This window comes from Haliotis rubra, unplaced genomic scaffold (assembly GCF_003918875.1).
Source record: "Haliotis rubra isolate DU_JTF1 unplaced genomic scaffold, ASM391887v1 Scf1200, whole genome shotgun sequence".
NCBI lineage: Eukaryota > Metazoa > Mollusca > Gastropoda > Lepetellida > Haliotidae > Haliotis > Haliotis rubra.
Window position 1 is genome coordinate 95,166 of NW_025765116.1, and position 16,373 is coordinate 111,538.

General features: G+C 40.2%; 1 protein-coding gene and 1 long non-coding RNA gene across 2 annotated transcripts; both read right to left on the reverse strand.

Annotated features, from left to right (window-relative positions):
- Positions 1–1,083: 1,083 nt before the first annotated feature.
- Positions 1,084–7,008, reverse strand: LOC124263805. The gene is made up of 2 exons (XR_006894941.1): positions 6,970–7,008; positions 1,084–1,352 (listed from the first exon to the last, which is right to left on the reverse strand). It is a non-coding gene; the product is annotated as an uncharacterized LOC124263805 (long non-coding RNA).
- Positions 7,009–7,234: 226 nt separating this feature from the next.
- Positions 7,235–16,354, reverse strand: LOC124263787 (TLC domain-containing protein 5-like). Its single transcript, XM_046698496.1, has 4 exons — positions 16,257–16,354; positions 13,241–13,438; positions 10,331–10,426; positions 7,235–8,602 (listed from the first exon to the last, which is right to left on the reverse strand). Exons 2-4 carry the CDS (start codon positions 13,428–13,430, stop codon positions 7,956–7,958), a joined length of 933 nt encoding a protein of 310 aa, XP_046554452.1. The 5' UTR covers positions 13,431–13,438; positions 16,257–16,354; the 3' UTR covers positions 7,235–7,955.
- Positions 16,355–16,373: the final 19 nt, after the last annotated feature.

Here is a 16,373-nt window from a genome sequence, read left to right on the forward strand (position 1 = left end):
CACTTGTCACTTTATGTTCAATGAAAGCCCCACGTGATCCAGGTCTTGGACATTACCTCTTTGGTGATGTCCACAAGGATGGGAAAGGGGCTGACAAAATAGAAACATAATCTGGACAAACCAGGATTCAAACCTGTTCTGGCATGCCAAGGGACACAACACTAGAGAACAAAGTTCAGTGCCATAGATGATTGGTCCACATGTGCTCGTACAAGCTTATGAAGACAAGTGACTGTTAAAATTCATAAAATGAAGGAGGCAAGAGTGAGTTTTACATCGATTTTGGCAATATTCGAGCACTATCACGGCGGGAGACACCAGAAATGGGCTTCACACATTATACCCATGTGGGGACTCGAACCCGGGGTCTTTGGTGTGACAAGCGAACGCTTTAAGCGTTATGCTACCCCACAGCCCCGAAGGCGGCAAGAAGTAGCCTGTCATAATGCAGGAGTTGTCATCCATTAACGTTTCATCACTTCATGTTCTTTTAACTTTTACACCTCCAAATGTCTGAATCCAGTGGTAGAGTGCTGAGCATCATCTGCTAGGTTGCAGGTGACCTATATTTCCTGGTGCTTACATTATTGAGAAGTGGAATGGCGTTCTTCATCCTGTTCAAGATTATTGCTTTTATATATACACATTTTGTGTGGCAGCTTGTACTGATGCTTGCACCAGTTTTATAGCGCTAAGCCGCTGAGATAACATGCCACTGTTTACCTTGAATATCCCACTTGAGACAGAATACTGACTCCAAGCCAAGCAGGACTTGTTTCATCATCGGGCAGGGTTACAAGAAGTAACCCATGCTTGTCGTAAGAGGTGATTAACAGGATTGGGTGGTCAGGCTCGCTGACTTGGTTGACACATGTAATCGGTTCCCAGTTGCATAGATCGATGCTCATGCTGTTGATCACTGGATTGTCTGGTCCAGACTCTATAATTTACAGACCGCTGCCATACAGCTGGAATATTGCTGAGTGCGGCATAAAATCTTCATACCATATGTTGACATGTTTCCGTATCCCATAGCCAGGCATCAGAACACTGACAAGATGCATTAACAACCCAACTAGTTACTCAGCAATACCAGTTTAATAAATAACAGTAGAAGAGCACACAGTTTACAGGTATCATCAGATATACACAATGTGTAGCAGCACAACAATGGTGTAAGTATACACAGTGTAACAAACGGGTTGATATATACATATACATATACACATCACTTCAAGGCTAACATGGATATCACACAATACTTGGTTATTTCCCACCATCCTCGATAATGCAGGATATGATGTCACCATTCCATTATGACAGTTGAGTGAGTGAGTGAGTTCGGTACGCAGCTTTAGCCATATTCCAGAAATATTACAGTGGGGAACACCAGACATGGGCTTCACACATTGTACCCATGTGGGGAATCGAACCTGGGTATTAGGCGTGACGAGCTAACGCTTTAACCACTAGCCTACCCCACCGCCCCATTATGACGCTTGACCATAACTTCCTTTTGAAACTGTATGGTACAATGAAATTTGCCATGTAATCAAAGCACTTTCAGTAGTGAGGAAGTTGTAAGCTCTGGTAGCAATGAGAAGGATGGAAATGGTGACGACATTTTGAAACTATGGTGATGAAGGGACAGAGTGGAACTATGAAACCTTGACCATCGAGGATGATGTGACATGATTGGCAGGAATAATCAGTTACGGTCAAAGGTCAGTTCATGCAGTTGGAAATTCTTTGTTATTAACATCAGACTGTAACAGTGAATGAGTGAGTGGGTTAGTTTGACGCTGTTTCAGCAATATTCCAGCAATAACATGGCGGGGGACACCAGAAATGGGCTTCATATATTGTACCTATGTAGGGAATCAAATTTAGGTGTTTAGAGTGATGAGCAAACGCTATAACAACTAGGCTACCCCAAGGCCCGTCACTGTAACAATGTTCAAGATAACAATTAAATGGTAAGCCAGACATAGTACCTTTTTATCGAGAATTCACTTTAGTAGAGTTTTATTTATTTATATATTGTCAGAATACTTCAGACTGATCAAATTATACCACCCCCTCCCAATATAGGCCCAAAATAAATATATTGTCAGAATACTCCAGACTGATCATATTATACCACCCCCTCCCAATATAGGCCCAAAATAAATATATTGTCAGAATACTCCAGACTGATCATATTATACCATCCCCTCCCAATATAGGCCCAAACTAAATATATTGTCAGAATACTCCAGACTGATCATATTATACCATCCCCTCCCAATATAGGCCCAAAATAAATATATTGTCAGAATACTCCAGACTGATCATATTATACCACCCCTCCCAATATAGGCCCAAAATATATTGTCAGAATACTCAGACTGAACATATTATACCACCCCCCCTCCCAATATAGGCCCAAAATATAAATATTGTCAGAATACTCCAGACTGATCATATTATACCACCCACTTCCAATATTGGCCCATACTAAATATATTGTCAGAATACTCCAGACTGATCATATTATACCATCCCCTCCCAATATAGGCCCAAACTAAAAATATTGTCACAATGCTCCAGAGTGATCATATTATACCAGCCACTTCCAATATTGGCCCAGACTAAATATATTGTCAGAATACACCAGACTGATCATATTATACCATCCCCTCCCAATATAGGCCCAAACTAAAAATATTGTCACAATGCTCCAGACTGATCATATTATACCACCCCCTCCCAATATAGGCCCATACTAAATATATTGTCACAATACTCCAGACTGATCATATTATACCATCCCCTCCCAATATAGGCCCAAACTAAATATATTGTCAGAATACTCCAGACTGATCATATTATACCATCCCCTCCCAATATAGGCCCAAACTAAAAATATTGTCACAATGCTCCAGACTGATCATATTATACCACCCACTTCCAATATTGGCCCAGACTAAATATATTGTCACAATACTCCAGACTGATCATATTATACCACCCCCTCCCAATATAGGCCCAAACTAAATATATTGTCAGAATACTCCAGACTGATCATATTATACCATCCCCTCCCAATATAGACCCATACTAAATATATCGTCAGAATACTCCAGACTGATCATATTATACTACCCACTTCCAATATTGGCCCAGACTAAATATATTGTCAGAATACTCCAGACTGATCATATTATACCACCCCCTCCCAATATAGGCCCAAACTAAATATATTGTCAGAATACTCCAGACTGATCATATTATACCATCCCCTCCCAATATAGACCCATACTAAATATATTGTCAGAATACTCCAGACTGAACATATTATACCATCCCACTCCCAATATAGGCCCATACTAAATATATTGTCAGAATACTTCCAGACTGATCATATTATACCATCCCTCCCAATATAGGCCCAAACTAAATATATTGTCAGAATACTCCAGACTGATCATATTATACCATCCCCTCCCAATATAGGCCCATACTAAATATATTGTCAGAATACTCCAGACTGATCATATTATACCACCCCCTCCCAATATAGGCCCAAACTAAATATATTGTCAGAATACTCCAGACTGATCATATTATACCATCCCCTCCCAATATAGGCCCATACTAAATATATTGTCAGAATACTCCAGACTGATCATATTATACCACCCACTCCCAATATAGGCCCAAACTAAATATATTGTCAGAATACTCCAGACTGATCATATTATACCACCCACTTCCAATATAGGCCCAAACTAAATATATTGTCAGAATACTCCAGACTGAACATATTATACCACCCCCTCCCAATATAGGCCCATGCTAAATATACTGTAAGGATAATTCAGACATCACATATCAAACCATCTCTCTCCCAATAATGGCCCATACCAAAAATATTGTAAAAATAATTTGGCAAAACATATCATACCATCTCCCTCCCAATATAGATCCATACCAAAAATACTATCAGAATAATTCAGGCAGAACATATCATACCATCTCCCTCCCAATAATAGCCTGTGCTAAAATATTGAAAGAATAATTCAGGCAGAAAATACATAACATCCCCCTTCCAATATAGGCTAATGCTAAAATATTTGTGAGAATAATTCAGGCAGTACATATACAATACCCCTCCCAATATAGACACATACCAAAAATACTGTCAAAAAGATTCAGACAGAACATATCATTGCATCTACCTCCTAATAATAGCCCATTCTAAAAATATTGTCACAATATTTGAGGCAGAACATATCAAACCATCTCTTGCAATAGAGCCCTATACAAAAAAAATTGTCAGAATATTTGAGGCAGAACATATACCATCTCCCCACCAATATAAGCGCATACTGAAAATATTGACAGAATCACAACAGGCAGCAACTGTGACAGTATCCCATGGATTGCATTGAATAAGTCATGTATAAAGTCCTACAGGCAAATCACAGGTCCAAGGATATACAGTCGAAACACATTTACACAGACTCCGTATTTCCGAAAATCCGGCCTTCCGCACGAGTTTTAAGTGAAACGAAACTTTTCTTCCTTAAATGTACTCACATACTCGGACTCTGTGCTTCCGGACCTGGATGATGATTTTTGAATCCATTCCCTATTGACCCAATTACTCAGAAGGTTTACTTAGCCAAAACGTCTGTGTAAACGGGGCTCGACTGTATACAACGTATTGATGCAGTCATGGAGGAAGAAGAAGCCGAAGAACAATTGATGACTTGTAAACAAATTTGGTAACAGTTAGCAAAGTATGCATGATTGATAAGTTACATTTATTAAAATGCCCTGTTGAAAAAGGTGAGGGTCCGATACACTTGAAATGAATGAAGAGATTACATGCATCATGATATCAAGGTGTACAAAGTTTGGGGACACAAAGAAACTGACTACTATCTAAATATGTTCATAATTTCCTACCTTTCATTATGCGTCAGTGATTGAGAGCCGACTTCACCACATTTACCATGTTTACCAACACCACTAATTCTGCAATATCCTGGCAAACCGAGAAGCCAGCCCACAAATTGAACCCAGGTGAGAATCAAACCATGTACCTGAGACAAGACAAGCAAACACTGTGACCACATGGCTAACCATGTAAGTAGACATTAGCTTATCCCACTTGACCAAGCATTCAGCCATTTGGCAGGCAAACAACAGCATTGAAGAGAAGCAATTTGTATGAACAGACAACTTCTTTATTGGAATAGATCGGTGCCGATGCTAACATCGTTATCAAGCAAGTGACGATAACAGTGTTAACATCTACACCAAAACGTCGCATCTATTGAAAAAAGAAATGTCCTTCCACAAAAATCATTCCTCTTCATCATAAGAGCTTCGAAATGTTACTAAAAGAAGTTAAACAACAGCATGGATTAACCAAACAGACTGATCAATGTAGATCTTTTACTATCATGTTCAATTAATTTGTTCTTCATCTAAATGCTCAACACTACAGTCAGTAGATGGACAACATATTTGTATTGTCTATGTTCATTTACACAAAAGACTTAACACGGACAAGTGTAAACAGTTGTACAAAAGGTTTCGGTATTGTATAAGAATATATAAACAAAATATCAAGATTCTTCAAGAAATCTAAAACACATCATAAAAACATATATTTAACAAAATAACTACCGCATTTGTCAAACACACCATAATTCAGTATATTTTCAGGTATAAAGTTCTTAAAATTTGAATAAAGCTGCAATGACAGCACTCTACAAACTATAAATCATAAACACTACAGACATGATCATCACACGACATCCATCTCCAGGGATCGCATTTCAAGAAACCTGCACTTATACCTGAATCTGTTCCCCTGACTCTTGCAAATTACCTGCCCTTGTTTTTCAAAAACAACTTCCCTTCAAACATTGACATGAAGGAAAGGGCAAGGGAGGTAACTCATGTTACTCCCTAAACCTCTGCCAGTTTAAGGACATAAAGACATCCTTTTCATCAGAAGGAGTTTTAGGGCTTTCTTCTCCCTGGCACTGGCAGTCAGTTTTTCAAGTTTGAATTTCTCACAAAATTGACCAAAAGCAATGGGACTGACTGCCACGTTGTTGATTTTGCTGGTTTGAAAGTCATATTCTGATTCTGATTGGTGTATTAGAAAAGAAATTTAGATTGAGGAGCAAAGCCAATCAAACAGTCAAACGGTAAACAAAGTAATCTGAGATTGTGAGAGCAACAGAAATGGATCCAGAGAATAGTGTAGGCATAGTGAAATGCTCACCCTGAAGGAGAGGATGATCATGTGATAGTTACCACTGTACTACCGTGTAGACTGGACTGAACTAGAAGTCCAATAGGAAATCTTACGGAGGTCAGTATCACTTCTACTGAAGGAACATCAAGAATGTGCCTCTTGTCTTACAGATGGGCAGATGAATCAAAGGGCTATTTCACTCAGAAATAACTTAATTCACAGCTAAGAAACTGATGAACAGTATTTATTGTGAAAATGACAGAGAGACTGTGGGTACAGTGGAGAGTAAACAGGAATGTTTACTGTAGTGAGGTTTTATGACGTCTTTAGCAATATTCCTGAAATATCAAGGCAAGGAACAGCATAAATGGGCTTCACACTTTGTACCTGTGTGGGGACTTGAACCTGCGTCTTCGGCGTTAAGAGCAAACACTTCAACCCACTGTTTACAGTATAGGGAGCTGGTTGCTCAGAGCAAGGCAGCTAGGATATCTCATCTAGGCATATATCATTAGTTGAAGACACAAGTATAGCAGCAGCACTACCCTACATCACTACATCACTAGAGATGAACAACAAATGTACCCTGGTCATATGATGTCGTGGCAGCTTGAGGTAGGGGGCCAACGATGCTTCTGAGGGACCGTCCGCAATCTATGGCTAGGGGGGTGATGATTTTAATGGGGGTGGAGACAGAGAGACTGACTGACTGAGTTTGGTTTTATGCCACTTTTAGCAATATTCCAGCAACATCACGGCAGGGGACACCAGAAATGGGCTTCACACATTGTACCCATGTGGGGATTCGAACCCAGGTATTCAGCGCGACGAGTCAACGCTTTAACCACTGGGGTACTCCACCGACCCAGAGAGAGAGAGAGAGAGAGAGAGGAGAGAGAGAGAGAGAGGAGAGAGAGAGAGAGTCAGGAGAGAGAGAGAGAGGGAGGAGGGTGTCACGTAAACTTTGTAGGGGGGGCATTCACATTGTACATGCTTTTTCATAGATATCACCATCACCCCCCTAGCCATAAATTATGACGGTCCCTTACCACACTGGAAATATACTGGTGGGATTCGGTGCATAATATATCGATTCTGTGATGATTGGCACCTATATTTTCAACAGCTTTTCTAACTCAGCTGATGTCATGCAGACACATTGTCTAAAACCCAAGTTCAAGAACTTTATAAAAGAGGTTTTGCTGTGACAGGAAGGATTGCAGAAAGAAACCTCATTCCCTTTAATCTATATCTGTCTAATGTCATCAGCTGTCTAACGTTTGTAAGAGAGCTGACTCTGTGTGCTGGAAATTAGATGCCGGACTCTGAGGGTGCGGGTTCGAATCCCAGATGGGAATCAACCCAATAAAAGTACTAGAATCTCTACTTTACTGAGAAAGTGTAATCCCAAATATAACATGTCACATTTGACCAGTTTCTAAATGGCATTGTGTATTCATTTGGCTGTCAAGGATTTCATCCCAGTACTCCTGAGATCAATAGTTCTGGCAATATTCCAATTTGAGCATAATTCGATTCATTAAATAATCAAACACAGTAAAAATGACAAAAATTTGGTCATGAAAATATTTGGAAATTCCTGTAAGGATTAAGGAACAAATAATGTTCCTGCGTTGACTTCAAATGTTCGACCTAATGCTATTCAGCGAACATTGAGGGAATATGCAAGCGTGCATCATACATTTTTCTTGTCCGCCTCAGACACCAGACAGGAAATGTGACTGTGAACTATTCCGTTGATGATCCCGTCATTTCCTTCTGGCGTAGGTGGCTTTCCGACCCGCAAATAACCGTTAGGTTTCTTCAGTTCTCCCTGAGATGGAATATCTTCCAATGTTTCTGGGTGTGAACACACTTTCTCACCAACAAACATATCTTCTGTCTGTGCCATTTCAGAATTATCTGAAACAGTTTCACTTTTCGTGTTTTTCCTTTTCCTCTTCCATCCGTTCCATCTTTTTGTATATTTCTTGATGGCATACTGAACAATGGCTATCCAGAACACCCAGCCTATGGCATAAATACACACGCCGCCAAATCGGCCAAAGAAATCAGTAGGTTGCTGAAAGTAGCTGTACAGAAGCACCGACCCGACACCGATCCTCAACATGCCAAAGGACACCATAAACAATATGTCCACAATTTCTCCAGTGATGGTGTGGTACTGTCCAGTCTCACGCAGAAACCAACGGAGCTGCAACAAGGGGTTGGTAACTTCAGCGCCACAGATGGTGGCGACAAGCTCGGTGCCATACTTCCCTACAACCAGGCAGACTGTCAGCCCAAATATACTGAGAGCATGATGGGCCATCATTGCTGGACCTGAAACAAACAGGTAACCATGGTAACCCAACACTGAATGATTATAACCAGTATAAGATATCAAATTCAAAATCTGATTTTTAACTGTGATACAGTAGCTCCCAGCATATGAGTGAGTGAGTATGGTTCTTATGCCACTTTTAGCAATATTCCAGCAAAATCACGGTGGGGGACACCAGAAATGGGCTTCACATATTGTATCCATGTGTGGAATCGAACCATGAGGCTACCCCACCACCCCTCCTAGCATAAGATATGAGGACATTTCCCAACACTGCCTGGTACCAATCATTTAAGACAGCCCTAATGTATGTACAAGTGCGAGTGGGTGAGTTTAGTGTCAGAGGCCCAGACAAGCTGCGTATCCGGGTAAAATACGCATGGAAAATGTCCAATTACGCATTGAAAAATAAATTGTTGCGTACCAATTACGCATTTAAAATGTTACATATGCAAAAAGTTTAAAACAAATGCGTACGGAATATATTTATAAAACTCGCTTGCGTAATGAAAAAGACATCGAATGCTATCAAGTTGTATTGATAGTATAGGACTAGTGTTGTACTGTCAGTATAGGATGAGTGATTTTTTTATGAAATCATTTCCATTATATTTAAGTTGGTTTTGATAAGGTATGACATAAGGCAGAACATACCTGCTTAGTAAACTTACTGAATGACATAATACTTAGGTGAGTAAAATGACTGAAATACGCACATATTTGAAAGCTGTTGGTAACGGAAAATGAAATACCCACTCAACATTCATAATACCCACTCCAAAAAGTACAGTGGGTACAGTACCCACATGAGCTAAATCTTATCTGGACCTCTGAGTGTTATGCAGCACTCAGCAATATTCCAGCTATATGGTGGCGATCAGTACACAATGCCATTTAGAAAGTGAGCTAATGAAACATATGTTATATTCTAGTACTTTTGTCGGGTTGAGTCCCACCCGGGATTCGAACCCACACCCTCAGAGTCAGGCACCTAATCGCCAGCACACAAAGTACTAGAATCTTTACTTTACTAAGAAAGTGTAATCCCAAATATACCATATGTTACATTTGATAACTTTCTAAATGGCATCGTGTAATTATAGCTTTCGGCCGTGGGAGCCGTGCCTATTTACACTTATCAGAGGGGTACACAAAGTCCACAGTCTAGACTACCAGCTGTCCGACTTTCATTTTTGTGGAAGTTGCGGTGGCTGAGCGGGGTAGACGGCTGGCTTTGTGTGCTGGGGATTAGGTGCCTGACTCTGAGAGTGTGGGTTCGAATCCCGGATGGGACTCAACCCAACAAAAGTACTAGAATCTGTACTTTACTAAGAAAGTGTAATCCCAAATATAACACATGTGTGGCGGTCTGTAAATAATCGAGTCTGGACCAGACAATCCAGTGATTACAGCATGAGCATCGATCTGCGCAGTTGGGAACCAATGATATGTGTCAACCAAGTCAGCGAGCCTGACCACCCGATCCTGTTAGTCACCTCTTACGACAAGCATGGGTTGCTGAAGACCAATTCTAACCCGGGGCTTCATGGGTCAATGTATGTTCAAATTTCAAACTGACTTAGATGTGAAATGAAGGAAACTAGGCTTAGAAAGCTGACATCTGATCCCCCCCAGATAAAAAAGATATCATTGCAGTCAGACTGAAAGGGACATAATGCCTCTGAATACGGAGTTTATCTCCCCCTGACAACCTCGCACAGACTGACCCTCGGTTTTGAAGTAGAGACACCAGGAGAAGTCGAAGATGAAGTAGCCGAGGCAGATGGACGTCGTCAGGTACTGGAGTGGTGTGTTCGGGCCTCCTGTGGGTGACATGTAGAATTAGACAGCAGCTCAAATGAAAGAAGTGTAACATGTGTGGCCAGTTCGCATGGACTGTACTATACTTTTTAAGTTTTAGTTTTACGCCGCACTCAGCAATATTCCAGCCATATGGCGGCGGTCTGTAAATAATCGAGTCTGGACCAGACAATCCAGTGATTACAGCATGAGCATCGATCTGCGCAATTGGGAACCGATGACATGTGTCAACCAAGTCAGCGAGCCAGACCACCCGATCCCTTTAGTCGCCTCTTACGACAAGCAAGGGTTACTGAAGGTTCATTCTAACCTGGACCTTCACAGGTACTATCCTCTTACAAAAAAGTAGGGGAAGCTGATCTTTCAATTTGGTTAGGAAGTATAAACGTGAACAAACGTTTCAAAGACAGACATCTTATGAATGCACAATCATTTCCCTCTATCATCACCCCTAAACACAACGCATGGGATGCATGTACACAATGCAGTAGCCCCATACATGTGCATGGTGTGTCATTCTTGATTTGACGGTTTTTAATAAGTCGATAAATCACTGAAGACCATTAATTTTATCAGTTATCTTGCATCACACAGTTATTAGCATTTGTTTCTAGCCGTTTTTAAAAAAAATATAATTTTTGGTGTGTGTGTGTGTGTGTGTGTGTGTGTGTGTGTGTGTGTGTGTGTGTGTGTGTGTGTGTGTGTGTGTGTGTGTGTGTGTGTGTGTGTGTGTGTGTAAAGAAATGAAAATTGTACACATACAAATTTCACGTCAAAATACACCAATCATCTTTCAATAGTGATTACTGTACAAACAACTATGGCCATGAAAAAGTGCAGGTGGTGAAGCACTCTCAAAACATTCAATATTATCACATCAACTTTGATGGACTCTGATATGTCTAACAATCTAGTTCCCCTAGTAGTTCCCCTACTTTTTTAAAGAGTAAAACACTGCACTATTTCAGGTACAGGGGGCCAAACACTGCACTATTCAGGTACAGGGGGCCAAACACTGCACTATTTCAGGTACAGGGGGCCAAACACTGCACTATTCAGGTACAGGGGGCCAAACACTGCACTATTCAGGTACAGGGGGCCAAACACTGCACTATTCAGGTACAGGGGGCCAAACACTGCACTAAACAGGGGCCAAACACTGCACTATTCAGGTACAGGGGCCAAACACTGCACTATTTCAGGTACAGGGGCCAAACACTGCACTATTCAGGGGGGCCAAACACTGCACTATTTCAGGTACAGGGGCCAAACACTGCACTATTCAGGTACAGGGGGGCCAAACACTGCACTATTCTACAGGGGGCCAAACACTGCACTTTCAGGTACAGGGGCCAAACACTGCACTATTCAGGTACAGGGGCCAAACACTGCACTATTTCAGGTACAGGGGCCAAACACTGCACTTTTCAGGTACAGGGGCACTATTTCAGGTACAGGGGCCAAACACTGCACTATTTCAGGTACAGGGGGCCAAACACTGCACTATTTCAGGTACAGGGGGCCAAACACTGCACTATTCAGGTACAGGGGGCAAAACACTGCACAATTTCAGGTACAGGGGGCCAAACACTGCACTATTTCAGGTACAGGGGGCCAAACACTGCACTATTCAGGTACAGGGGGCCAAACACTGCACAATTTCAAGTTTTGAAGTCATTGAAAAATTATTGAAAAACAGGAAAAACAATTTCCATCTTGTGTATTTATCCTTTGTATATTTGGGTTGCTCAGCTCCATTTGCTGTCATCGAAGATCTAGCGATATCATCACCTTAATAATTACAGATATTGTTGGACGCCTCACTGCTGATCTTATACTACAGTAGATCTATAGCTGTCTTAATAATTAAACATAACAAAATTAAAAAAACAACACAACAAAATGTAAAATGCACTTTAAGCTCTGTCTGATTAATCATGCAAAACAAAATGTAAAATGCATATTAAGCTGTCTTAGTAATTACACAAAACAAAATGTAAAATGCATATTAAGCTGTCTTAGTAATTACACAAAACAAAATGTAAAATGCATTTTAAGCTCTGTCTTAACTTGACAAAACAAAATGTAAAATGCACCTTAACGCTCTGATTTCAGAATAACCCCTTTAAATTACAAACTATACAAACAGAAGGTCAAATGATAAACAAGTTTGTTTGCTTGTTGTTTAATGCCGCACTCAGCAATATTCCATCTGTATGACAGCGGTTTGTAAATAATCATTTCTGGACCAGACAATCCAGTTTGTAAATAATCATGACTCTGGACCAGACTAACAGGTTACTAATCCAGTGATCAACAACATGAGCATCGATCTGAATCATGAATTAGTGGGTAACCGTAAGCCTCTTATGACATGTGTCAAACCCGGATCCAAGTCAAGCAGGCCTGACCACAGAGGTTACTTGTCATATCTTCCTCTGAACCTCTGTTCTAATATGACCATATTTCCGGTTCTCGTAAAAGTCCCTGGCGGCAAAGATCGCGAACACAAATTATCTCCCTTCTTTCTATCCAATCAGAACATGTGTTACATGGATTCAACTTGACTAACACAAGAAATGACAAATATCCCCATCTGCGGGGACTTGTGTTGATATTACAATAAGGCGTTTAATGGCTATCTTCACGAGGGCGATGAAGACTGATCCGCCAAACATGACTGAGTTCTGTATGGTAGTGGAGTGATGCTGAGTCATCACTGCACAACTACATCTGATGTATCCACGGTATGTATGACGTTAGAACAGAGGTTACGTAGGAAGATATCGCCTCTGTATCGCAGCTGTGATCCTGACCTGCATCAGTGAAAGGCCAGGGTCCCTGGATGAAGCTGCACCAAGCTGCTAAAGAGGTGATGAGGATGGCATGAACGGTGGTGACGGAGCGACAGTGCCACTCACAGCGCCGCCCCGGGTTGAGTCGACACAGCAGCAGATACAACAGCATCCACAACCCCAGGCAGGACAGGACCAGCAACAGCGTCATTGTCGCATCTGAAACACAAACACAATCTTACTGGGATTGAAATAGTGCTTAAATTGCTACCATGGCACGGAAAATACTGAACTGACACGGATAAATATTTTCAGTGTGTCCTTGCAGGTCGCTTAATAAGCCTGACAATTTGTCCCATCACATATCTGATACAGATAAATCCTACATGGAATTGGAACTCAGTGTCCAAGATTAAAACACATACATAATACATTATTGACATGAGATACTGACTTAAATAATTCCAAAATTATGTAGAAATCCTAAATTTGCAGATGGCACTTAATTAACTGATTATCATTCTAATCTGTAAGGTAATAATATGGTGGTGTCATGTTATGTCCGTTATAAATAAATATTGCAGTTTATAGCAATTGTGTTATAACTGTTCCAGTCATTTCTGTAGTTAACTGTCGATGTCATTCACACGAAACACTTCAGTTCAGTGGCCGACATTTGGCAGAGTTTGAAATTATGACTAATTGTGATTAGGACTCTTGACATTTCCTTGTGGACGGCAACTTTTACCATTTATAAGAGTGCATCTCAGTGTTAGATCATTTTCATCAGATAATTTTCAACAAAAGTTAATTTCTAATCCTAATTTGGCCCCCAAATCTGCAGCAAACGACAGTAGAAATTCACAATTTGAATTCAAAATTTCCCATAAAATTATATTAACTTAAAAAAAATTGCTGTTTTAAGTAAAGCATTTTTCCAAGACAACTTGCCTGTGTTTAGTGTGGAATCCTTGATAAATCCCAGTATAAAGCACAGTTGTCATCTCTTAGTCAAATGACATGTATATTTAACACATTACAATAAGATCTTAGCAGTCATGAACATTTACTAGCATGTGGAGTTATCAAATTTGCCAGGTGGGACAATAAGGCAATGAAAGCAAAAACATCCTTGATATATCAGCTGATATATTAGAGCACTTTGTTTTAATTAACTCATGACAAAAATACTTCATTATCATATCACACGACCAGAATTTAAATATTTAAACACTGCAGTTCTGAAGAAAAATGTGTTTTGCCTCTGACACATAAACCTACTATAACCAATTTTCATGTCAAAACCATGTGACATAAGACATAGTGCAGAAAGGGACTACAACATGGCATGGTTTCATAGATTTTATAAACTGGGTTGAATCCACACTTTTCTCACAGGTACTTGCCTCATATTCTGGGATTCAGGTATATTTCTAGGGCACTGACTGACTGTCATAACCTGTATACAACGATGTCAGAGAGATTGGCTATGATAAGCAAGACGGTCAATTCCAGGTTGAAAGATCATGAAAATGTCAAAATTAAAGATATTTCTTTTTGTGAATCAGTGTATCCTCAACACAAGTTTGCATAACAGACACAATCTCATCCCTGCTCAGTGTGCTTTCCACATTCAACCATCTCCCTTTAGATTTCTTTAGTCACAATACTAATAATAGTGAGCTCAATTAAACCTGACAATCATGCCACTCAGTTTATTAAAATCTAGGAAGAAGCTAGTTAGTTACCTACTTGAGTTCACCTTGTCAGTGAGTCGACGTATATATCATGTACATATCAAGTATGGCATATTTACATGCCCGATACATGAGTTAACCAGACCATTCAAGCTGTATACGTCATGTCCATATCACCTGTTATCAACATCAGCTGGGATCATACTATCTTCTGTTATCAGTCACCATGGTCACTGGCCTAAGGCCAAACTGAAGAAATATTCAAAGTTCTCCTCCTCACATAATGTTTTGTCCCTTATCATCCCATCTGATCCTCAAACATGTCAAAGTAACATAATGATACCAACTTAGGAAAAATAACGTATTTACGGAATATATTACATCCCATTTTAGAAATAGTCTCTCAACTTCCTGAGTAAGGAGCCATGTTGCTCATGATGTTTCATTTCTTGCACTCTACAGATGGCCGGTATGTAAGAGGCTAGAAACTTTGCCATGGGGTAATGAGTGAGTGAGTGAGTATGGTTTTACGCCGCTTTTAGCAATATTCCAGCAATATCACGGCGGGGGACACCAGAAAAGGGCTTCACATATTGTACCTATGTGGGGAATCGAACCCGGGTCTTCGGTGTGACAAGCGAACACTTTAACCACTAGGCTACCCCACCGCCCCGCCAAGGGGTAATGGCATGAGGTTGCCAAAGACAGTTGTTCCATGTACTGGCATGTGAGTGAAAGCGAATGTTTCTTTGGGATGTGACTCTGCTGTAGTCTCCCATAAACAAACTTTAAGCAATATTGCAATATAAATGTCTATAACTGAATCTAGGCCAGACAAGTGGGTGGCTGATAGCTGGCAATGTCAAATATTGACTTCATTTATTATAACAACTTGAATTTATTGCAAGTAAACTTAATACTGTGAAAATACAGTATTTATCATGGGACCTTCTCAAGAAGTAATAAACTTACTTAAACATATACATGATCACTTACTAGTCTGGCAAAGTTGAAAGGATCCTAGCTGGAGTTTTAGCGAGTGATTTGTCATTTCAGAATTTGTTTTGTTTACGTCGGATATGAACATTAGAACTAGACTCAGTATTTCAGTGTGCTTGCTACAATATAGACAACATAGTGGACAAGCATTATCAGCTATTACTGAGATAAGAAATCCCAAGGGGGGTTGAACTATGGTCCATATAACGAAATGTACACTACCACAGACCGGCTCATCTGAATATAATTCTATACTTACGGTAGATCTAAGATCAGTAAAGTGTCAGGAACTATAAAGTGGACATTCCATGAAGCAAATATGTTGTCATGTTTGGCATTACCTGTAGACTAGAACCACATTACGTACAAGTTGTTGCGAAAGCAACAAGTTTGTTTTCTATATGGAGGCTGCCATCTTGGTTACACCGATTAAGATAATTCGACTCATTGGTTGGTTA